The 26,368-nt window shown below is 39.8% G+C and overlaps 1 protein-coding gene across 2 annotated transcripts; it reads left to right on the top strand.

The window, feature by feature from the left end:
* Window positions 1–16,556: 16,556 nt before the first annotated feature.
* On the top strand, window positions 16,557–21,622 carry LOC138611051 (gastrula zinc finger protein XlCGF26.1-like). Of its 2 annotated transcripts, XM_069683951.1 has the most exons (3): window positions 16,557–16,725; window positions 19,155–19,821; window positions 20,239–21,622. In XM_069683951.1, exons 1-3 carry the CDS (start codon window positions 16,557–16,559, stop codon window positions 21,368–21,370), a joined length of 1,968 nt encoding a protein of 655 aa, XP_069540052.1. In that variant the 3' UTR covers window positions 21,371–21,622. The 2 variants fall into 2 exon arrangements, with proteins under 2 accessions (XP_069540052.1, XP_069540043.1); XM_069683942.1 differs by having other exon boundaries at window positions 19,155–21,622.
* The last annotated feature ends 4,746 nt before the right edge of the window (window positions 21,623–26,368 follow it).

Here is a 26,368-nt window from a genome sequence, read left to right as displayed (position 1 = left end):
CTGAACCGGACTTACTGGAGTAAGCACACATTATTTTTGCCTGAAGGTTTTTTTCTTGGGTTTGTTAGTTGTTTTTTTACTGAACTAAATCTTTGATTTAAAAACTCAATATGAACTTTGATTTGGAAAACTGAACTTTATATTTTTTGTTTTGGAAATATATATTTTTTGGACTTAAAGAAGAGTAAGAAAAAAAAGAAAATCCGAAGTGGAATTTTGAGTTGGACTGTTTTATATTGCTTTGTGGATTTTGGGATTTGTTGTTTAGTGCTTTAAATATATTGATTTGCAACTGAGGATTTTGAGTTTGTGTTGTTCTTGCTGGATGGGGCTTTGTCATTTATTGTGACTGACTGACTTAACTTAAATGCCAGGAGAGAAACCTGAATGGTACCAGTGGCGGCTGGACCAATAGAGGGCACTAGGGCGCCGCCCCACCACTCCCAACATCCTAGACCTTCATTGAAGACTTAACATTAATTTGAAGTTTTTTTTTTATTATTATATGTTTTTTATTAGTCAATTCAAGTAGTCACGTGTTTCCGGCCTGGGGCGCAAGAATCTTTGCCCGTTGACTCTCGTTATAAGTTATACATGTGCAGTTCGCTCCTCTTCAGTACAAGAGATAGGCGTTGACAGGGTTTATCTATCTATCAGCAACTCCATTTCAGAACAATTCCATGCTAATTGGGAAAAAACTATTTTAAATACTGAATTTTTTGCAGCCTTGAAAAATCTCCTGGTACAGAGCTCCAGGCATCACGTGACTTGTTTTGTTTACGCCACCATGTTGGCAGGAAACCTGTTAGCGAACATGAATGGCGCCAGCGGTTATTTCAAGCCCACAGAGTTCACGGCTCACTTTAACTCCAAGGACATTGAAATGTATTGTAAAAAACTTAAAAACCGGGGTGCTTTTCACGAGGATTGAAACAGCCGTGACGGACGGCATACCCGACCTGCAGTATCCAGATATCTATAACTACCTCATCAACTTTCCTTCCTCGTTCCCTGGAGAGTCTTTGAAAGCGTACAAAAGCCTGGAGGGTACAAATGGACTGGATTTGTGATGAATATTTTACTTTGGAGTCTACCAGCAAAAAAATGCTTTGGTCACTGGAAGGGTAAGTGTCACTTCATCCACCGTGGCATTAGCAACTGTGTGCTTAAATACAGTACAAGTAGCGTTAGCTAGCGTTAAGTAGTCTGTATCTTCGTATTTACCAAAGGTTGATTTAATGATCACTGTGAAAGGGATAGTTCGGTTTTACAATCTTATGGAAACGACTAAGTGCTGTTCACGGTGGGGACTAGATGATATTGTTTTCCTCTTCATGCTGTGAAATGTTTTATGCCATATGTCAGCTGTGTCAGAAAGTGCCGCAGCTAGCACAAACTGAAATCAAATTTCACCTTTCTAAAGATATCACCGTTGATGCTTGTTTGTTTTTTCCAGGACTGTTCAAACAAGTGTGTCGACGAGTGTCCTGATTACCTTATAGATTACACCGAGTTCTGTAGATTGATAATGCTATTAGATAGTGGTGGCTAGCTGCGCACAAACTCCAGGCGCAACACTGAGACAGTGATACACCTACAATGATCATTTTTCTGAAGAGGATTATGCAAAATTAGCGCAGAATAATCCGGCTTCTCATGACAGGGGTCATGCTGACTGTTATCTACTGCACGTAGTACGCTTACTATTGATAAGTATCCCAAACAACCCCACTTTAAAAAAAACCTAACTATCCCTTAAATGAATTTAGAAAGGCACCACCTCATGTTTGAAATTATACCTTAATGATATAACTGCAAATATCACGCAAGTGCCATTACATTTTTATTTCAGGTGAATCATTCGCAAAGATTGAATGACCCTCAGGTAAAGCCGTGGGTGGTGGTCAGGAATGATGGAGTTGTGTTAGGAGCACACTGCAATTGCACAGCTGGACCTGGTGAGAGCTGCTCCCATGTGTCAGCTGTGTTGTTTAGGGTATGGCAGCATAACCATGAAAGAGAGGAAGAGATAGCTGTAACATCTAAAAAGTGCAAGTGGGCCACACCAACTGAGGAATCTTTGAAAAGACAGTTGAAAAGGTATGGGAAAAGGAACTGGGCAGAGCATGTCTGGCACCAGATTGGAAAACAATATGGTCCAACTTTGGCAGCACATCTAAAAATCTTGCACATCAGTTAATACACTTCAAAATGATCCACAGGGCCTATGCTACACCTATTAAATGTTTTAAAATGAAACTACTCTCGAGTCCCAACTGTAGCCAGGATCAAGTGCCGGGCACAACAACGCACGTGTTTTGGGAATGCTCACTTATCAGAGGTTTTTGGAACTGGATTCTATCAGTATTCTCTGAGCTCCTAGGATACCCAATGGGGCCCAATCCTTGTCTCTGTCCGCTCATTGATGATTCGTCTCTTTCCCTTCCCTTAAATCAACGTAGACTACTGCTGGCAGGCCTCACAGCAGCGAAAAAGATCATACTGACAATGTGGTTCCGCCCTAATCTTTCAATGCTTGACTGCTGGATGGCGCATTACCAATCTATAGTGTCCCTTGAGTGCACGACAGCATGACTTAATAGGGCCAAACCAGCTACCGTAGAGGTATGGTCAGGCATTGCTGCATCCATTAGAGACCATCTTAAAAACGGGCTCTCTCACGCCCCCCTGTATTTGGCGGTGTTGTAGAGAGAATGGGCGGCTGTATTTCATAGGTTGAGGGTGTTCTTAATCTACTTTATTTTTGTCTTGCTGATCTATCTTTTATTTTTTTTGTGTGTGTGTGTGTGTTTCTTTTACTCTTTTTCCCCATTAAATGAAAATATGTATACTCCTGAGTATGAGATGAGATGTATCATTGTCATTACTTATTCAAACTTACATTTTCTGTCACTATTTTTATCTACTCAATTGTTTCTTCTTTTACTGTCTCCCGTTGCTAATTGTGTGTTCCGCACTGTTAATGATATTCTTTTCATTATTGTCCGTCTGTGTTTGTAATGTTCTTACTGTTTTGCTTCACAAAAACAAAACAAAATAAAAAATGTGGATCACAAAAAACAAATCAACTTTCTTCCTAGGATTAAAGACCCAAAATATCATGAATATGTGGCTTCAGTGTGATCTAGCTATCTTTGGAAGAGTTCCCGTAACAAAAACTGAAGGTATCTCAAGGCTTGTTTATCCAGCTCTGTTGTTGTTTGTTCGAGACTTAAATAAAATCAACAACATACTTACTAATTTTGCCTGGAAAAATAAACAATTGAACTTAAAAAGAGACGTGGATTGTAATTAATACATTTTAATAATTTGAATAACACCTTCAAAATCAAAGGGATGAAGGAATGTCTTAAAAATCCAAATTCTATCTGTTATTTTAGACCAAACTTTATTTTTAGAAAATTTGGGAGTCTTAGTTTTCTGCTTACTTGTAACTATTCCATCACCAAACTACCTACAAAATTATCTAAATTTGATCAACAGACCCTTCTTGGATGGAAATTATGTTATATTCATAACTTTTCCCCACACAAAAGGATATGGATATATGGAGCAACAGAGACATAACTATTGGTAAAAAAAAATGGTAAAATTGGATCGATAAGGACATTATATATATAAGTGATCTTTTTAATGGCAATGGTGAATTACTCAGCTATGAACAACTCCTTCATCTTAAATCATTTCCTGTAACCAGCAAAGAATTCAACTCTGTCATGAAGGCTATTCCTAAGGGTCTTTCTCAGCTAATGACAAACCATCTTCAATACCAAGAATCCCTGAAAATTGAACCTGCCTTACTGATAGATGGTATTGACATCATGAATGCTAAGCGCAATAATAAACACATACGTAATGCATTTTGTGAAAAGAGAAGTTTAAAGGAAAAGCCTTCTGAAACAACATTTTTCTAGACATAGATTGGCAACGGGCATGGTTATTACCATATACATTTTGCATCTCTAATAAGATTAAAGAAATACATGTTAAACTTTTGCACAACATATATCCAACAAACCTTTATCTCTGTGAATAATCAGATATTGATAGCAAATGTATGTTCTGTAATGATGAGACAGAATCTTTGACGACAAATGGTAAATGGTAAATGGACTGTACTTATATAGCGCTTTTCTAGTCTTTGCAACCACTCAAAGCTGCTTTTACACTACATATCACATTCACCCATTCACACACTGATGGCAGAGGCTGCTACGTAAAGTGCCCAACTGTCAATCAGATACCAAATTCATGCCCGTTGGCTATGCCATCGGGAGCAATTTGGCAATTTGGGGTTCAGTGTCTTGCCCAAGGACACTTCGACATGTAGCCTGACGGAGCTGGGGATCGAACCTCCGACCTTCTGATTGAAAGGCAACCGACTCTACCACTGTGCCACAGCCGCCCCAATTATGATTACTACAGCCTTTATCATTACTATGCTTCTCTCACTAATTTATTATTTGCTAATCTTCACCCTAGTCTACCACTATCATTGGCATTGTAACCATAAGTATGTATTACCTGTTGTTGTTGATGTAACAAGGTCATATGTTGTAGCCTGTCTCTATCCTGGATTTCCTTCTACCCCATTTTCGGCCCATCCAGTCGAGGCAGATGGCTGTTCAACATGAGTCTGGTTCTGCTCGAGGTTTCTGCCTGTTAAAAGGAAGTTTTTCTGCCAATGTGCCGAATATTGCTAAGTGCTACTCATGGTGATTCATGTTGGGCCTCTCTTTAAATAACATAACAAAGAGTCAGTTTAGACCTGCTCTTTCTGTAAAGTGTGTCGAGATAACTCTGGTTATGATTTGGCGCTATACAAATAAAATTTGATTGATTGATTGATTGAACACACTTATTTTATCACTGTAAACATCCCACTACATTTTGGACTAAAATGATGGAATATATGTTGTGTAAAAGTAAAAATGTCATTATATTGAATGTAAAAATGTTATTATGTACTTCAAACATGATAAATATAACACTGAGTTCATTGTTAAGTTAATGACATTATATGGTAAATTCTATATTCACAAATGTAGGATCACATAGGGACCCTAAAGTCAAACTGTCACTGTATGTATGTATGTGTGTGTGTGTGTGTGTGTGTGTGTGAGTGTGTGTTTGTGTGTGTGCATGCGTGCGTGTGTGTGTGTCTGTGTTTAATGTGTGTGTGTGTAGTTATATAAATATATAAAACAAACACACAGTCTATTAATGCTGTGTGTTTGTGTATGGATGTGTTTGTGTCTGTGCTAAAATTAGCAACTGGTAGCATTTTCAAGCTAGAAGATTTTATTAGCCTTTACTTACAAACATAATTAAAGATTGTGAAATGCGATTCCATTTTATTTATTTATTTATTATTTTATTTTAACCTAACTAGGTAGGAGTGTTAAGAAAATAGCAACCTTTAATGATGAATATAACATAAAAATGTACCTTAGGATTATAAGAGTGTAAAGAGTAACAGCTACTTTCTTGCGGGGACTGTAACCATGACAACAGTCCCTGGAAGAGCCCGCCCCAAAAAATAATATTTTTTAAAAAAAGTATAATGTACCATAGAAGGTCTTTAATTTGACAGTTTTTGATGAAAAATGTGTTTTCTGGGTTAAAATTGTGTCATAATGTCAAACTGTCTCTTGGTCAACTTATATGAAAAAGATGTACAACGTTTGTCAATAAAGATACACAATAATAAAAAACTGTTTTAAAAAATAAAAAAAAATAAACTTCATACATGATTCTAGGTGCTTTGATTGGATTTTGCCCTCTGGGGTTTGGGACCTGGGGACACATTTTTTTTTTTACAAAAGGTCTATAATAGTCAAATCAATCATCCAAACATCTAAGCCAGAGAATGGCCACAGAGTTGAGATTCTTGACCTCATTATTTGTTACATTTTTGTATTTTAAGCTGAGTAAATTTAATTTAAGCTCATCTTAAACTTTTATTTTTAGTTTAGTTTATCAAGTTAATTTACATGTGATATATATTATTCATTAAACTTTTTTTTTTTTTTTTTTGGATGTATGTTTTATATTAACTATTGTCAAATTGGTCCTGGGTGTGTTCACACCTGTACTTAAAGCTGTCAATATGTGATCTGAACTGAAAACAGTTGCAGTTCCTTTCTGCTACAGAAAGACTTCTTCTACTTTTAAGTACTTACACAATCATAAGATCAAGTGAACTTTCACATAAGGACATATTTCAATTACACATTGTTATATGAGAATAATACATGAGTATATTGTATTTTTCCATTACAACTGTAAATGTGGTTCATTTGACAATTAACAGCTTTTTCCAAAACTAACTTCGATCTTATTCTGAAGGCCAGATGAGTGTACTGGAAGTAATGATTTTGTTTCCGGGTCTCGAGGCTCTCTCTGGCAGACCACAGTTAGCATGAATGGATGTTCTTGCGTGCTACAGCAGCAGAGTAATCGTAGAAAAGACGTCAGCGTTTAGTTTTCTTTTCCTTCTGTTACTCTTGGAAGTGTGGAAAGTGTCCGGGTTTCAGGATCTTAAAGAATTATTCAGACGGCGGCTGCTCGCTGCGGTTATCAGAGACGAGCCTGGACCATATTCTGTATAAAAAGATGGACGTCATGACAGCTCCCTAAAAGTGAAGCCAAAACATTTCAAGTGCCCCCTGCTGGCTGGCTGCAGTATAGGTCATAAAGCCCGCCTCCTCCATGTTAACAGATGGGACATGAGTCAAACTATAAAATCAAAATACACGCCCGATCAATTTTTCTTTAAAGTTAGTTATTATCATGCTGATTTACGTCCAATTTTTCTGACAAGTTTATTTTTAATTAGTTATTTGATGCTGTCAAAATGATGATTGACAGCTCTGTTGACCAATACGGCTCCTGCAGCCAATCAGTTCCAGGTGAGCAGAGCGGAGGACGAACGGCGAGTGGAAATGTAACTAAAACAATCACTACAGTCATTGAAGTTTCCATACCTGTGAACGTTAACCTCAGACCAACACAGAGAAGCTGTTCTGCTGTTAAACACGCCGGTGAGCGGGATCCTTGCTGTTTTTTCGGTAAGTTAAGTGCGTGTTTGGGTTAGCGGAAGTGGCCACGGCCGCTTCACTCGACAATCTCTACTGCGCAGACTCTGGCTCCATATGACGTCACCATCGCAAGATGGCAGCGCCTATCACAGGGGCTATTTTACGAAGGATACGAAGAGGAGCTCCACCGCCAAAGAAAACTTCTGGATGTGATTTTAACACCTGAAATAAAGCTGCGGAGAGCAGGTTAGTTTTCTTTCACTGCTGGAAACGTGTAATTGATTCTCAATACATCACGGTGCATCGCGATTTGGGATTTTTATTCATTGTTTAATTTTCCCCATCTATAAAAAGAATCAGGTGAAATCAAAATCCTTTTATTTATACATTTTTTTCTAACAGATAACATGAACAGCTGACCCTTTTCCAATAAATAAACATTCATTTTTAAAGTCCACCTGATAAGACTGAACATAGCCTAGTGCTCAAAAACTGTAAACTAAAATATACCTTTTTTGTAGTGCATTACATTTAATACATCAAAATGAAACTCATATTGAAACAATAATTATTTAGCAGCTGCTTGATGTATTGCACATAACTTATGCTCAGTAAACCTGTGACAACAACTCTCCTTCCTCTTTCGCTCTTTTTGTCTATGACTCGCTCAAATATGTTCAGCGAATCTCCAAATTCTTGTGAAGAACACAAGCTGGTCTACATGCTGAGGAGTACTGCACTGTGCTGTAACTACAGTGTTTTCCGCTACATACATATAGTGGCGGCAGACCAAATTATTGCCACCGCTGCTTCAGATTTCTATAACATGAAGTCGCGGAAATTTCCGCTCCAAAAGAAAGGACAAAAGTCCTCGTTTACACTGACAGAGAGAGTGATCGCTGTCTCATGCACGACTCCTCCGCAGGTTGAAAGGTTTACGCATATCATATATTTTTGGACACAATTATTGTCGGGACAATTGACTAATTTCCATACCCAATTCTACGTACTTGATACAGCCTGCCTATCAATTGTTTTTAAGCTAAATAAATGCAGATAATATTTCAGTCATTTCACCCTTTTGTCCGGAACATTGAAAGCTTCCAGTACACGTGGAACGGCACAGATTTTTTCTAACGGAAACCCTGCAAGAGACAGCAAGGTGGCACAGATAGCAGGTTGTTGCTCTAAGAACCTGTCTACCATCTCATATGCGCTGTTTCACCTGGTGCTGCCATCTGTTTTCAGCTTATGACTCGGGAGACCAAGTAGCTTCTGCTTCTCCTCAAGGTGGTGCTTCACTTTGGAAAAACGTAGTAATCCATCTGATCCTCCCCAGTAGCCTTGATACATTGGGAAGCTTGGGGTCACGCTGAGAGGCCAAGTTCAGTGTGGGCAAAGCATCTGACATAGGGGAATCTAAACATCTGAGGAGCAACCACCATGTTGGCAGCATTGCCGGTCGCCAACACTAAATCTTTGGTCACAAGCTCCCATTTGTCCGACATATCTTGTAACAACTCCGCCAAATGGGCACCCGTGTAGCTCTGATACATGGATCTTGTTTGGAGCACATGAGACTGTAGCTGCCAGTCAAGATAGTGCTCTGTCACCATTACATAGGAGTCTGTCGCAATAGATGTCCACAAATCGCAGGTTATTGCCACTCGACTCGCACTTCTCAATGACTCCATTACTTGAGCTTTGGTGTCTCTGTAAAGTGTTGGTATAGCCTGCCTGGACAGGACGTTGTACCTCGGTTTTAGGGTATGCAGGAGAAAAGAAAAGTCTTTGTTTTCAGATTCAATTTCAGGTTCAAATTATCCTGAACCTTTACCCAGGTTGATCGGCTACTGATCGGTATCGACCAATAATCAGTAAAACTATGCGATCAGCATTAATGCTTTCCTGTCGCCAATCGCGCAAACCAATCAGGCAAAACACTAAAGCCAAATCTCTGCTGAGTTTGTGTTGAATGCTAATTGATCGAACAAGGAGCACTGCGTGTGCGTATTGTAGTAGAGCCCGGCGCAGGACTTTTTTCTTAATCTCGCTCCCGCCTGCTCACGTTGGATTTCGTACCATAAATACCCGCTCCTGCAATGTGTGTTTTCCACTTCCGCCTGCACCCGCAAAATTCTGACCATTCCCGCCCACACAATAGAGTTCCACTGATTTTCTGTCTTCTCACATCCAGCAGGGAATAAAAGTTATTTCATTGTTTATTGTTTAGGGCTGCAACAAACAACTATTTTGATAATCAATTAATCTGTTGATTATTACTTTGATTAATCGATTAATAATCAGATAAAAACAAAAAAATGATTCAGTATTTCCAGCATTATATTGAAAACACAAAAATTATCATATCTTGTAATGTTGTACAATGCAATGTTATTATATAAAAAATGCAACTCAATTAATACCTTAATTAATTGCTTATGAAAAAGGAAAGTACAGACGAGGCCACTACAATAAAAAAAGGACATTGGGGATGCAGCCATGAACTGACTATAACAGGGAAATGTAACTAACCAAAATATATTTAATCAGACACTGCTCAAGTTTCTGTTGTGAATAAATAAAATATTCACTTTAGTCTGTCTCTGACTAGTGGCATGAAATATTAAAAAACTCCGTAACATTATGTTACACTCCAGTGTCTGTCCGACCGAATTTTAGCTAATTAGCGATAGCTTAATCTGCTTTCTGACGGACAGACGCACGATAACAAGTTTATTTAAACACACCGTGATGGATTTAATACTTTCTGTCAGTTTTCTCTCCATGTTGTGATGTTTAATGAAGCCGGGCTTTAGCTTTATCAAGAGTTAGCGTTAAATTAGCCTTACCAGTGGCGATAGCTTATTAACAGCTTTATTACTAGGCTGTTTATCAGGGGCCCGGCCGCCTGGCTATGGACCCATCAGAAAACGGAGAGGAGAGAAAATAGACGGAGTTTCAGTCTGTTTTTAAATGAATGTTAGAAAACGTAATCGAGCGTTTGTCCGTGTAAACAGACAAAAATCTACCTGAGGCGGACACATCATCAGCACTGCCCAACAAACGGATGGCATTGGCTGGCTGCCCCCAGTGACTTTTTCACAGTGAACGCCGTGCATCATAACAAAGACCCAACGATCGATGATGAAATTCGTTAGGGGGACAGCCAAGATCTGAGCACTCTGAGCAGACGTGTTTGGATGAGCTTGTGCTAACTCAGCTAGCAAGTTTGCTACACCTGCTAAGGGGATCACGGCCTGCAGTGGACAGACACGTAAGGAAAACAAGCTGGCTTTCTTTGTGGGGGGCCAAGCTTTTGTGAATGGAACTGAAATATTCCCCCCTTAGAGACACGGTTGGTATGACAAATTCAGCACAAGGAGCAATCAGAGTATAGTTTACAATGCTCCTTATTTTTTTTTTCTCTTCTCTCACCTGCATTATTGCCAGAGGGTTTTTTGTTTGTGCTTTTAAATGCACTAAGTTAATCATGAGCGAGTTGCTCTATGCTAAAAGCTGTTATGCCGTATATTTAATCATTTTGAAGATTAGGTATAATGCTGCTTAAAAGAAGACACAAAGCTTAGTTAAAAACATCTTTTTCAAGATGTTCTTTTACCTCATTTTTTATTTCAAAATAAGTGACGAAGAGAAAAATAGCATTCTTAAACATTTCCAGACGACTGATGCCACATTGAGCTCGTTTTTATATAATCTCATGGTCATACATTGTTACTTGGTTTCAAACCTTATGTTCACTTTTCTTTTAAAACGTTACATTCTTAGGGACCACAAGTTCTCTATTTCGGTGCATTACCAGGTCTAACACTTTTTATTTATTTTTTTATTTTCTTATTATTCCTTTATTCATTATTTCTTTGTTTGTTAATTCACTAAACACGAGAGGGCTAAGGAATCACGTCAAACGTAAAGCTACTTTTTTGTATTGCAAACGGCATAATACTGACTTTTGTTTTATACAAGAATCTCACTCAACTGAACAAGATGATAACTTTTGGAGATCCCAGTGGGGATGTGATTTATCTCATGGGTCAGAACACTCGGCTGGTGTTTGCATTTTGAAAAATCGTTTGAATGGAAGAGTTTTAATCTCTGACTGTGACAAAGACGGCCATTATATATTCCTTGTACTTGAAATTGCAAGCTTTAATTACGTCATAGTTAATATTAATTGACTTATGTTGACAGATTAGAAAGACGACTACTTCACTGGTTATCTAAATTTCCAAATTCTTCCATCATTTTTGGAGGCGACTTCAATACTGTACCAGATAATCATATTGACAGATGGCCTTCAAGGTGCTCAGATTCCTCCAGTTCTCATGTGAAGATGTTCATACAGAAATTTAATTTAACTGACACATGGAGAGATACCCATCCACTACTGAAAGCATATACATACTATCCATATTTATATTCCTTTGACGTCTTCCTCCACTACCCCTAAATCCTCATACTGGAAACTTAATAGTACTATTCTTAAACATAGAGATGTAATTTCTGAAGTTAAACAACTGATTAGTCATTTTTGGAACAACGGCTGTCATACTCTTGCATTTTTATTTTTATTTATTTATCCTCTTATTTTCACATTTGTTTTAGGTAAGATTTTTTTGTTTCTACAGTCTTTTGAAACCTGACGCTACCTTTTGGTTTGTTTTGTGGATGTCTCATCTGGATGTATGTGATCTTCTTTGTTCTGTTACTATGTATGTTGACATTTTGAAATAAAGAATAAAAAAAAAAAAAGAGGAAGGACTGAGTGAGGTAAAGGTAAACCGGAAATGTCACTGAACGACCGGGTGAACAACTGTAGTGAACAAATCCTGCAGCTGAATGAGATCTGAAGATCCGGGTCACTGAAGTGAACGATAGCTGCCATCTCTATTGGAAAGCTGCAGCCCCATGGATTGGGACCAATGACTGTATATATAGATGGACGACGCGTCTCCATCTGCTCCCATTGTACAAATTGATGCCAAAATAGCCCCTGTGATAGGCGCTGCAATCTTGCGATGGTCACGTCATATGGAGCCAGAGTCTGCACAGTAGAGATCGGCGGGTGGTGCCGCCGTAGCCATTTACGCTAACCAAAACACACACTTAATTTACCGTAAAAGGATGGCAAAGATCCCTCACGTCTGTGTGTTTAACAGCAGAACAGCTTCTCTGTGTTGGTCTGAGGTTAACGTTCACAGGTATGGAAACTTCAATGACTGTAGTGATTGTTTTAGTTACGTCGTCCTCCACTCTGCTGATCCGGAAATGATTGGCTGCAGGAGCCGTATTTGTCAACAGAGCTGTCAATCATCATTTTGACAGCATCAAATAACTAATTAAAAATAAACTTATCAGAAAAATGAACCCTTGGACGTGAATCAGCATGATAAGAACTAACTATAATGAAACCATGTTTGAGAAAAATGTATTTGACTTGTATTTTGATTTTATAGTTTGACCCATGTCCCATCTGTTAACATGGAGGAGGCGGGCTTTAGGACCTATACTGCTGCCAGTCAGCAGGGGGCGTTCGAAATGTTTTGGCTTTTAGGGAGCTGTCATGTGTCCATCTATATATAGGCCCAATCCCAATCTCCACCCTAAAGCCTAAGCACTGAACACTCACGGACTTTAATGGCGTCAGGCATGCGGTGGGTAGAGTGCGTGAGTCTGTGAGAGTTTGAGAAGTGCATTAAAATGAGGAATGGGAATGGGAACTATCATGGCATCGCACGTTGCCTGTAAAACCAGATGGGCCATTAAATCTAATAAGTAAAAAAGCCGACCTGCAGCATGTATTTGTGTGTCTTACAGTGTTTACATATTTTAAGATAAGATAAGCTTTATTTAACAAACTATCAAAAGTCAGAAAGGCATTCATTTTAATCATTTGCGAATATTTAATTATTGTCACTTACAGATAAACGTATTTGCGGTTCCCGTCACCGTACATGCTCGCATTGTTTACATTTATTATTATTTTTTGGTCAAACTTTATTGAATCCTACTTCAATGTACGAATGTTCGCTATGAACCCTGGGTAAATCCCTCAGGAAAGTCTGCAGATATGCGGACCCACGGAAAGTCCATAATTTGGCGTTGTAAAGTCAGCATCAGAGCCCTCACGCACTCTGTGATCTGACAGTGGGTCTGCACTAAGCACTTACGCAATTACCGGGAACGCGCCTCAAAGTCTGTGAGTCCGTGGCTGCTTCCCAAGTCTCTTAAATTGCATCCATGCTTCCTTCACTTGCGTCGTTCACTTGCGTCTTAGTCCCTCCCACCAGAGATGCATGGAGAGACGCGAGGAAACCAAGAGAGGAGAGAGGAAACGAGGGAATGTTTTTTAAGAGACACGAGACGTCCTTTCCGATGAAGCGTGACGTGCTGCGACGTCCGTTTGTGATGATCGCGTCAGCTGATCACCGCTGGATCAGCTGTCAGTCTGCTTTAACAGCTGTTTGTGTCTGCACACATGTGCACTGTATTAATTCTAATAAAACACACAGTAACAGTGTTTTCTCTCTGTAACCTGTTACCTGTGTAACAAACACCTGCACATGAAGAACAGGCTGCAGTCTGTGTTCCTGCTGCAGAGCCAGACGGACATTTCCTACAGCACTGTGTCTTTATATTATCACTGATAATCTGATCTGAATTATTATTTAATTAAGAGAGACTTGGGAAGCAGCCACAGTCTTTGATTGGGACACAGCTGTAGTATACCCATGGATGTATTATATAACTGGATACCGGACTGGAAAATGGCGGCCGTTGATTTCAACGGAGTTGCTCGCCTGGCGCATACGCCGAAAAAGTTTCTGACTTCCGGGTTTACTTCCGCGTTATGGGGCCCATAGAGCATGCGCAGTTGAGTCACCCCCCATGATGCTCTGGGGCCTCCCATCATGCCCTGGGGCAATGAGAACGAGCAGATCGCGTTCTGGACAAGCGCTGCGCGCTCATGAGTGCTTGTGGATGAGTTTGACCGGTAATGACAAATCTACACAATCAAATGATGGATTTATAGGGCACATCAACCGATGATGTTCTCAAAGTCATGGTTATAGACTATACGTGGTTAATTTGTGTTGTTTTATTTTTTTTTAAGTAAGGATAAAACGAGTCATTTTTATTAAGGTTAATCTAAAATAAAAAAATATGGGATTCCCCACAATAATACAAGCTGTCATATTTATCAACCAAATGCCGGTAGGTAAATCTGTTTTGTCTATTAATGATCCCGTATGTGATATAGCCTATGACTTCTTGTCAGATTAAGTTTAAAGTTCTTATCGTTTTATAGGCTATATCGGCACATTCAAACAGGCAAGTCTTTCGTTATTAAGCGTTGTGCAGTCCCAATTTTAGGCCTAATTAACTTTGCATTTTCTCTGTTTCTTTTACAGCTACGTGATATAGTTTGGATATTACCTGAGTCATGGAAGGAGCTCCTGGACATTAAGTGTTATTCCTAGCCTGATATCTTTTTATAGTCGACCCTAAAACACTGTTTTCTCCTGTAGTGAGATGTCAGAACCTATACTTCGCCACATGCTACTGAATTAAAAAAAAAAAGAAAAAACTTTTTTTCATTTCATTTTTTCACAAACTATTATCATTCTTATAATTACAAATTTCCGTTGTGTGGTGTATTTAACATAATTTGGTGTTCCTATGCAAGGCTTTATAATGAAACAGTTCAACACTTTTTGGTCTTGTGTTCCCACTCTTGGCCTGCACCTTGCCGTGGTGAGTGGGCTTTTTAACTAAGACAGGCTGTTTATGTTGTGTGTGAGTGTGTGGGCACTAAAGGCATTGGTAGTATGCAAATGATGACTCACTAAATTATACTGAATAATTCATTTGAAATTACATTTTACTGTTCTATCATTAATTAAACTTCTGTTTTCTCCATCCTCCACAGCTACATGCCACACAGGATTGATGGATGGATTACAAGATGTTATTCCATTGATGAGCCCTGAAAGAGACGAGAGAGCTGAGCCTGTGGCCAGAGCGACTGTCTGTGACACATGTAAGCCACGGTAATTATGGCACATGTTCCACCAAATACTAACAAAGTGATACACCATGTCCAATCTCCCTCTATTCAGGATCCTGACTATCTCCCTTTCAGGCGGAGCTGGCATGATGTATAAACAATGTTGTGTGCGAATCCAATAAAGTGCAAATATCTCTACCGTAGTGCAAGTACCATTATTCATGTGCATTGTTAAGTTGATTGTGCATATATGTATACAAAATAATTGTAAAATATTTCCAAGGCTCAAACAAATCTGTCCCAAGTAAAAATTGTTTAATTTGTGATTACAGTCTGCAAAACTGAGAAAAATAGTTTGTAAGAGCCAAGTGAGAGTATAACATATGTAACTGCATGTTGACTGTTGTTTCTTACTTTCTTTAAATAGAGAATGCTTTGACATTACGTAAGTAAAATGTGCATTTCTTAATTAATTAATTAATTAATTAATTTTATCTTATATTTTTCTATTATTATTCATCTTTATTATTTATTGCGTTGTAGTTTATACTTGCATCATCATCAGTATGCTCTGCTGCAGATTGCATAATTCCAGGCCATCAGACTGAGACGGTTCAAACCGTAATAAAAGGTCGTTATGATAGGATGAAAAGGATATTGAACACCAGTCAAGGTGAGACCGAGACCCTGGTGACACATCACCGAAACTATCACATGCATGGTAAATAACTTCGACTTTTACACAGCAGTGGCACTGGCAGTAAGTGAAAATGCGGTCATTAAGCGGGTAATTTAACGCCAAAATACCTAGAATTGCATTTAAAAATACATGCCATTAAAATATGAAACTTGTATCACAACTCTGTCTCGAAAAAAACTCACCCTGGAGTCGTTTAATTCACTTTTCCGACCACGTTTAGCCCCGTTCAGAGCTGTCATTAAGCCAACAGGCATCCTCGCTCCCGAGACGCAGCACGACCGCACTTGGGAGTGCACGCATACAGCTGTGACGTCACCATGGAAAATTAGACTTTGGGGGGGCTTTTCTGGCCTTTAGAAAACTTTTTGACGGTTTAAAAGTCCATGACTTAAAAATATGGAATACAAAGATTAGCAATTAACAGTGGTTACAGCTGGAGGTGTCCCGAGAACAGTTTTGCAGGCTTCTCTTTTACTATTGCGGTCTATGGGAAAAATGCTTTCTGGGCCCCATGGGATTTTTTGTTGCAATACCACGAGTGGCCACTGGGAAAAATCGGCGTGTCTGCTGAGAGGCGGCGCCATATCCAGGTCTTATTATAGATCCATGAGTATACCCCTAACGAGTGTACCGGAAGTAATGTTTTTGTTTCCGGGTGTCGACAGCTCTCTCCGGCATAGTGAGCGTGTATGTATGTGCTAGCGTCCTAAAAGAGTAGCGTGATCCTAGAAAAGACTTCCTTCTTTGACTCTTGGATGTGTGGAAAATGTCCGGGTTTCAGGATCTTAAAGATTTATTCAGACGGCGGCTGCTCGCTGCGGTTATCGGAGACGAGGCAGGACAAACATCAACATGCGGATACGAAGAGGAGCTCCACCGCCAAAGAAAACTGCTGGATGTGATTTTAACACCTGAAATAAAGCTGCGGAGAGCAGGTTGGTTTTCTTTCACTGCTGGAAACGTATTTCCTACTAATGTTTCAGGGAGCCGAGCCTTTAGCTAACGTTCATAGACGCACAGAGCGTGTTAGCCGCAGCTAGCTCCTGCTAAGAAAATACTTTGTGTACTGGACTTAAAGACTCTTAAGTGGCTATGGTGTAATGATTATAATGTCTAAAGACGCTTCATAATATAATGAAAATCAGTGGTAAAAGTACATCTCACACACGCACACACACTCACAAAAAATAAAAAGAAATTGTAAAATTGTAAATTGTAATTGTAACAGATACATATAGATCATGAAGAAAAGGGAACAGGATGATTAAGGGAGTGAGAGACACTGATGCAGTCAGATATGACAACTAAGAGGAGATGATGAGAGTAAATCGCTATCTGAGGTAAAACTACAAAAAGGCAGCAGTAAGACGAAAGTGTAAAAATTCACTATTTCAAAAATGCAGCTGTGTAGGCAAGTTTATTTTTCAAGAACCATTTCTACATAGACTAATTCAAAGTGCTTAACATAGTTAAAAACAGAACATTATGACGGGCATAAATACAGAATACAAAATATAGTAAAATAGTTATAGTGACATTTATAACCACATCAGTTTTGTTCGTTTTGACACACAACTTCTTTAACGACAAGCCTCCTTCATGTGTGGATCTCATGCTGCTGTGTAAATGAAGTCAGAGTTAAAAATTCAAAACGTGAGTTGTGTAATTTTAGCAACTTTGTTAAATGGACAGCTCATGATGAATGTCAACAGGCGGCGGCTGATGCCTGTGGTGGCCTCTTCCAGTTTTTGAACTATTCTTGATTGCTGTGTTTGTGGTACTGACACGGGCTGGGGGAAACACTATTTCATTTTTGTATGTATGCAACTGCACAAGAAAATGACAAACGAATCTTAATCTTAAAACAGAGCAGACACATATAGGGAGCGGGAAACGGAAAGAGGCGAGACAAGCCAATGTGTGCAGTTACAGCAAAGGTGTAGGTGTATGGGGAGAAATAACTCGAGAAGCAAGGTGAGCAGATTGAAGTAGTTTTTTGAACACAGTCTAATTTTTAAAAATAAGGTATACCCTTCTTTAAGTAGAGTAATGTAATTACCATATATTCTAACTGCCGTATACCTGGAGTCATTTATTTGGTTTTCTTATATTTCCACTGCAAAATGGTCAACCGGCTTTGACGTAACATAAGGGAGTCTAGCTGATTAATCATAATATCTAAATATAAATATATATATAGATATATATATATATCTATATATATATATATAAATATATATATATCTATATATATAAGGTAGATAGGTCAGTTATGAATGCAGTTTGTGAGTGTAGTGTTGAATGCAAACTAAAGACAAAACAACCAAATCAGCTGGTGGAAGCCTGGGAGGAAGAGAGGAGAGACTGCCTAATTAAGTGGCTCCCACTCTAATCTCTGTTTCCTGATGTCTGTCCTGTCTCTTCCCATTGGCTCCTGAACTAGAGAGTCAACCAAAACAATAGCAGGCAGAGAAGATAGGACGTCACAAACACCTCACACATGCACCCATTCATGCACATGTATACAAACAAACAATCCAGATCACATGCATTTATTATTTTCATTATATGCCATGATAATAGCCATATGTAATAATATAGTGATATATTTTGATTATCTTGATATAACAATGTTAGTGGTACAGCCATTTTTTCTAAATTACATAAAACTACGAGGATTTGGAATTACTTCAGACAGCTACTGCAACATATTGGTAAACTAGTAATTGGACTACATTTATCTGTCTGCTAACCTGGACTGCATCTTCCACCAGTTTGTCAGTTAGGCAGCCTAAAGGGGGTGCAGTAGGACGCCAATAATGTCCTTCAGGTGGCCAACATCAGTCTTTCAAAGGATTTATGACCACGGACGTTGACAGACGGCCCTGTAGTAATTTAATACTGTGATGGAGGGTTTCTCAGGGTTTATGGCAGCGACAATGTGTCACCCTGTTTAAAGAAAGTTATATCGTAATGCCATTATAACAGTTTCATCCTTCTCCACCATATGTTGGTGTTAGTTCACAAAACTACTGTAATCTGCTCACCTTGCTTCTCTTCAGTTCAGTTCTACCTACACACCATTACCTGCCTTAACTGCACACAGCAGCCCTTTCTGTGTCTCTACCCACATGTGTCTGCTCTGTTGACATTCAGTGTGAGCTGCGCGTTTTGCAAAACTGCACATGCGCCCATGTTTTTGTTCTGATGAGCATGTGTAGAGACGCTGCTCTAGGCATGTGAGAGGCAGTGTCAAGTAAGTTAATCGATCATGGATTAACACCTTTTTGACGCCAAATTTACTTGCCACCCCTCAAAACATAGTTCAGAACATAGTTAAATTTTTGTTCACTGTGTCCTGCAGACGTCCAGCAGCTGTTGTTGAGTAAAGAAGAGCTTCAACCTGAGCAGCAGGAGTGGAGCCCCAGTCTGAACCAGGAGGACACTGAGACCCCCCACATTAAAGAGGAACAGGAGGAACTCTGGATCAGTCAGGAGGGAGAGCAGCTTCAAGGACTGGAGGAGGCTGATACCAACAAGTTCCCCTTCACTATTGTCACTGTGAAGAGTGAAGATGATGAAGAGAAACCTCAGTCCTCACAGCTTCATCAGAGACAAACTGAACAGATGGAAACAGGAGCTGATGGAGAGGACTGTGGAGGAGCAGAACCAGCCAGGAACTCAGATCCAGAGAGACATTTACAACCAGAGACTGAGGTCAAGACTGAAGACTCTTCTGAACCTGAGACTGAAGACAGTGATGATTATTGGAAGGAAACCAGAGAACATCAGTCAGGTTTAAACTCTGTGAACTTTAAAGATAAGAGGCCAGAGACTGATAAGAAATCACATTCCTGCTCTGAGTGTGGTAAAACATTTAAAGATAAACCGTATCTGAACATACACATGAGAATTCACACAGGAGATAAACCCTTCAACTGTTCTGTTTGCGGTAAAAGATTTAACCGAAAAGGAATTCTGACCAATCATATGTTAGTTCACACAGGAGAGAAACCCTTTAGCTGTCCTGAGTGTGGTAAAAGATTTACACAAAAGTCTTATCTGACACTTCACATGGCATATCACAGAGGGGACAAACGTTACAGCTGCAGTGTTTGTGACAAAAGATTCTTTTGGTTTTATCAATTAAAAAAACACAAGTGTGTTGGCGGGCAGGCTTCAGAGCTTCATCAAAACCAAAATGAGAAGAAGAGAGAGGCAGAATCAGGAGCTGATGGAGAGGACTGTGGAGGAGCAGAACCAGCCAGGAACTCAGATCCAGAGAGACATTTACAACCAGAGACTGAGGTCAAGACTGAAGACTCTTCTGAACCTGAGACTAATGATGGTGTTGATGATTGGAAGGAGACCAGAGAACATCAGTCAGGTTTAAACTCTGTGGAAAACTTAAAAGATAAGAGGCCAGAGACTGATATAAAATCACATAGCTGCTCTGAGTGTGGTAAAACATTCAAAGCTGAACAGGATCTTATAATACACATGAGAATTCACACAGATAAGAAACCCTTCAGCTGCTCTGTTTGCTGTAAAAGATTTACCCACAAAGGAATTTTGACCAAACACCTGGTTATTCATAGTGGAGAGAAACCCTTCAGCTGCTCTGTGTGCGGAAAAAGATTTCGACAAAAAGAGCATCTGATCAGACACAGTACAGTACACAGTGGGGAGAAACCCTTCAGCTGTTCTGAGTGTGGTAAAAGATTTACACAAAAGTCTTATCTGACACTTCATATGGCACATCACAGAGGGGAGAAACGCTGCCGCTGCAGTGTTTGTGGCAAAACATTCTTGTGGTATAATCAGTTAAAAAAACACAAATGTGCTGGCAGTCAGGCTTCAGAGCTTCATCAAAACCAATCTGAGGAGAAAACAGAGGCAGAAACAGGAGCTGATGGAGAGGACTGTGGAGGAGCAGAACCAGCCAGGAACTCAGATCCAGAGAGACATTTACAACCAGAGACTGAGGTCAAGACTGAAGACTCTTCTGAACCTGAGACTGAAGACAGCGAGGATGATTGGAAGGAGACCAGAGAACATCAGTCAGGTTTAAACTCTGTGAAAAACTTTGACAATAAGAGACCAAAGAATAACAAGAAATCACATAGCTGCTCTGAATGTGGTAAAACATTCAATAAGAAACGTAATATGACCCGACACATGATAATTCACACAGGAGATAAACCCTTCAGCTGCTCTGAGTGTGGCAAAAGATTTACCTCAAAGCCTTTTCTGAAACTTCACTTGGCAAATCACAGGGGGGAGAAACCATTCAGTTGTTCTGAGTGTGGGAAAAGATTCTCTTGGCATCATCAGTTAAAAAAACACAAATGTGCTGGCAGTCAGGCTTCAGAGCTTCATCAAAACCAAACTGAGGACAAAAGACAGGCAGAAACAGGAGCTGATGGAGAGGACTGTGGAGGACCTGAACCAGTCAGGAACTCAGATCCAGAGAGACATTTACAACCAGAGACTGAGGTCAAGACTGAAGACTCTTCTGAACCTGAGACTGAAGACAGAGATTATGAAAAATCAGTCAGGTTAAACTATGAGAAATGTTGAAGTTCCTGTCAGTGAAATAAGATGTAACACTGGTGAGAAACCACTTAGCTTTGGTGTATGAGTGGAGTCATATTCAGATAGTTACTGACAGAGGAGAAAAAAACACTTAGTTGTTATTTTTGCTTTTTTTACACAAAGGGCAGGGTTTGCGACAAAAGATTAGTTTGGTTTCAATAAGAAAGAAGTGAATGCTACTTTGACAATGTGCCTAGCTGGTGTTAATTTATTGTGTTACTTTTATTTTTTCTGTTACAATAAATGGAAAAAACAAATATATTTAGGTGACTGCAGGAGTCTTATTAAGGGTAAAAAGTTTTCATTGAATTCAACGTAAACATAATCTGACTGTGGTTGGTCTGTAGCAGGAAACCTCGTTCCTGACCAAAGAGAATTTAAACACTCAACACAAAATAACACTAGTGGATGGTATTCTTTCTTACTCTACATAAGTGTGTTTATTACAAGGTTACAAATGAGCTGTCTCAAGAACTTTTGCTACCCAACACAGAGGCCTTCAAATTTCATATATAGCCTACTTCATAAACTTCATAGCTGGTCCCAACTTGGCCTTGCCCCCCTCCCTGGACTTAAGTTTTTTACAATACCTCCATTGCATCCCCCTGCCTAGTCTTAATGCCCAAGACGTCCTATCTTCCTGGCAAGGATCACAAGCCTCTCTTCACATCTCCCTACTTTCCTTGGGCTTAGATCTGATGATTGTTACTTCCGCAGGTGGCTGTGGCTCAGTGGTAGAGTCAGTCGTCTTTCAATCGGAAGGTCGGAGGTTCGATCCCCAGCTCCCTCAGGCTACATGTCGAAGTGTCCTTGGTACACCCGGTGGCATAGCCAACGGGTATGAATCTGATAACGGATGGACAGTTGGGCACTTTACGTAGCAGCCTCTACCATCAGTGTGTGAATGGGTGAATGTGATATATAATGTAAAAGCAGCTTAAATTGGTCGCAAAGACTAGAAAAGTGCAATATAAGTACAGTCCATTTACCACATTCCCCCAAGTTACAGAGTTTCACAACAAAATATTAATGTGAGTAATGTGAGATTAATGTCAGTTCATTTGTCAAGATGACAGCTGCCTCTTTATATGGACCAAGATACAATGTTACGATTTTGTTTAGCAGACGCTTTTGTCCAATTGTGTACATCAGAGAGTTATTACAACACAAGCAAGGATCTAGACGGGAGGGAAAAGCTTGAGTAACTGCCAAAAAACAGCTTCAAGTCATTATAATCAACATCATCAGTTTTATCATGAAAATCCTAATCATCGGCATCAACATCATCAATAGCATCAATATTATTAAGCATGGAGGTGTTCACATAAGAGCTGGGTCTTAAGCTTCTTCTTAAAGGTGAAAGGGACTCTGCGGACCGAATGGAGTTTGGTAACTTATGTGAGTGAGTGTAGCAAGTGACTTAGGGCCCTCCCTCATAGAAGAAAATAAAAACAATCCCAGGTACCTTTTCAGCACTGTAGCCAGGCTGACAGAGAGTCACAGCTCCACCGAGCCAAGTATTCCTATAGGCCTCAGCAGTGATGATTTCATGAGCTTCTTTAATGACAAAATCCTAAAGATAAGAGACAACATTTGTAACCTCCTGCCGTTAACTGGTGCAGATGTATCTTTGGAAACTGCTCAAAAACCTGATGTTTACCTTGACTGTTTTTCTCCAATTGACCTTCCTGAGCTAAATTCTCTGATATCTTCGTCTAAACCATCAACCTGTCTTTTAGACCCGATTCCAACCAAGCTGCTTAAGGAAGTCTTTCCCTCAATTAGCACTTCTTTACTAGATATGATCAATATGTCTTTATCGACGGGCTATGTACCCCAGTCTTTTAAACTAGCTGTAATTAAGCCACTTCTTAAAAAGCCTACCCTAGATTCAGGCACCTTAGCTAACTATAGACCTATATCTAACCTTCCTTTTATCTCAAAGATCCTTGAGAAAGCACTCGCTAATCAATTATGTGACTTTCTTCATAACAACAGTTTATTTGAGGACTTTCAGTCAGGATTTAGAGTCCACCATAGCACTGAGACAGCACTTGTGCGAGTTTCAAATTATCTACTTACTGCTTCAGACAGAGGACTTCTCTCTGTACTCGTCCTGTTAGATCTTAGTGCCGCTTTCGACACGATAGACCATCACATCCTGTTACAGAGATTAGAACATTTAATTGGCATTACAGGATCTGCACTAAGTTGGTTTAAATCTTATCTATCAGATCGATCTCAGTTTGTTAATGTTCATGATGTGTCCTCTATGCAAACCAAAGTTAGTCATGGAGTTCCACAAGGTTCTGTGCTCGGACCGATTCTTTTTACCTTATATATGCTTCCTCTGGGTAATATCATGAGGAAACACTCCATTAATTTTCATTGTTATGCAGATGATACTCAATTATACTTATCTATGAAGCCAGACGAAACCAATCAGCTATCTAAACTAGAAGCATGCCTTAAGGACATAAAGATCTGGATGACTAGAAACTTTCTGCTACTTAATTCAGACAAAACTGAAGTTATTGTGCTCGGCCCAAAACACCTTAGAGACTCTTTCTCTAATGATATAGCTGCCCTAGATGGCATCAGCCTGGCATCCAGCACTACTGTTAGGAATCTGGGAGTTCTATTTGATCAGGATATGTCCTTCATCTCCCACATAAAACAAATATCAAGGACAGCCTTCTTTCATCTTCGCAACATAGCAAAAATCAGACACATCTTGTCTCAAAACGATGCAGAAAAACTAGTCCATGCATTCATTACTTCCAGGGTGGATTATTGTAACTCGTTACTATCAGGCTGCCCTAATAAGTCACTAAAAACTCTGCAGCTGGTACAAAATGCTGCAGCACGTGTGCTGACAAGAACTAGGAAGAGAGAGCACATCTCTCCTGTATTAGCCTCTCTGCACTGGCTTCCTGTAAAATCTAGAATAGAATTTAAAATCCTTCTTCTTACTTACAAAGCTCTTAATGTTCAGGCACCATCATATCTTAAAGAGCTCATAGTGCCATATTACCAGGGGCGTTTCTAGACCCCCTGGGGGCCCTAGGCAAGAAGGACCATGGGGCCCCCCAGAATCATGATGAATGAAGTCCAGGACTACGGATCAGTAAAGAAATCTTTTATTAAACAATTAACATATAAAATAAATAATCAATAACATAACTATCTGAATGCAAACTTTACATACAATATATAAATAACAGAAAAACAAACATAACTGAAATGTGCAAAATTTTCAGAATGATAAAAACGCAACCAAGCAAAAAAACAAACAAGGAATTGAAGTGGAACGGAAGAACTTAACCCTTGCTGTGACACCTTGGTCCTATATCCACAGTCCAATAGTAGTGCCTTTTTTTTTTTTTAAACTGCTGCTTGCGGGCCTTGGCTTCTGCAAATACAGCCACTATTTCTTCCATATTTAAGGACCTCCGAACATCTCTTTCTATGGAAATCAGTGCCAGTCCTGTGAGCCTCTCCTGGCACATGGTTGACCTCAAATAGGTTTTGATCAACTTTAATGAAGAAAAGCTCCTCTCACCAGAGGCAACAGAGACAGGAAGAGTCAAGAGGAGACGCAATGCAATGCTTAAATTACTGTACAGATCCAGAAGGATAAGGATAAGGATAGGATATACTTTATTTATCCCCGAAGGGAAATTCAGTTGTCCAGCAGCTCACATTTAAAAAACATAATTCCAAATACAAATTAGCACCAGTTTAGACAGACTAAACTGACAGCAGAATTGATGCTGGTATCAGTTTTAACATTTGACAACAAATGCTTTATTCTGGGAGAAAATATCATTGGCATTGGCAGCAAAGGACTAACTTATTGTGTGGCTATGAATGTGTTTAGAAGAAAATGGCTGAATTCACTTTACACGGAATCTGCGGAGTGTCTGCTTTCTTATGCATTTAGTTAGTGTTTGGAGTATGGCTTATATATTCTTGTAGCCCAGGTTCTGCTGTTTAATTTGATGTGCAGCATGGCTATATTTTTTTGTGATCAGTGTTCGTATGAAGCTTATCTGTTACAAATGTTTTGATTTGCACCCAATTGGGGACCCCTCCGGCTCAAGAGGCTAATGTGCAGTAAACTTATTTGGTGCCTGGTGGATGATGTTTGGGATAAAGTGGCAGGCTGGCTGGCAGCACTACTTTTTTATAATGTAACACACATAGCTTCCACATTCCCACTTACCACTGTCACGTTTTTTCTTTTCATCCTCTTCTTGTTTTTTTTTTCGTTTCGTGTGCCCAGAGTGATATGTTCGCTTCATTTTGTTTGTTTGTGTTTGACCGGCACCGCACGTCGATGCCGGCTAGTAAGGGGGCCCCATTAGGGAGATTCCCGACGTGTCATTGCAGTGTCTACGGGGGTTTCAAGTTGTGTCGCTGATATGGAGCGATATCAGCCGTCTGTTGGGGCCCCCTACTAGCAACTAGCCAGTGACAACTCTGAAAGGGCCCTGTGCGGGGCATTTCCGATGCGTTGTCATTGCAGCGTCTAAAGCAGTTCCATTATTTTGTCATTGACGTCAGCCGTCCCTCGGGGCCCCTTTCAGCTCGGGGTCCCCTTCAGCTCGGGGCCCTAGGCAATTGCCTGGGTTGCCTCTGACGATGCGAGGTGCCTTTGGGGACCAACAGCGACCGAGGCCCAGCATTTGTAGCAAAGATAACTCAAAGTTTTGCTGCAGTGCTAGGGTTTCAGTGGCAGCTGCATGTCCCCTACCATCCGCAGATCTCAGGTCAGGTGGAAAGAATGAACTCAACTATCAAAGGAAAGTTGACTAAAAACCATGATGACAACAGGTTTAAAATGGCCAGACGCTCTGCCGCTTGTGTTTGGTGTGCTTCGAATAGAATACAACACAACAATCGGGCTTAGCCCTCATGAAGTTTTGATGGGGCGACCAATGTCCACAGGGGCAAGTCCACCTTTGAATCCCCATAAAACTA

This window comes from Semicossyphus pulcher, unplaced genomic scaffold (genome assembly GCF_022749685.1).
Source record: "Semicossyphus pulcher isolate SPU_LCO1_2020_fin unplaced genomic scaffold, fSemPul1.0.p SCAF_11, whole genome shotgun sequence".
Taxonomy (NCBI): Eukaryota; Metazoa; Chordata; class Actinopteri; order Labriformes; family Labridae; genus Semicossyphus; species Semicossyphus pulcher.
This window is presented reverse-complemented; position numbering and strand designations above follow the sequence as displayed.

What these genes read in the sequence shown, in the direction of transcription:
- LOC138611051 (XM_069683942.1), top strand. Translation starts at nt 16,557, where the DNA reads ATGTCCGGGTTTCAGGATCTTAAAGATTTATTCAGACGGCGGCTGCTC. An exon ending in AATAAAGCTGCGGAGAGCAG is followed by an intron (nt 16,726 to 19,154) that starts GTTGGTTTTCTT and finishes TGTGTCCTGCAG; the next exon opens with ACGTCCAGCAGCTGTTGTTG.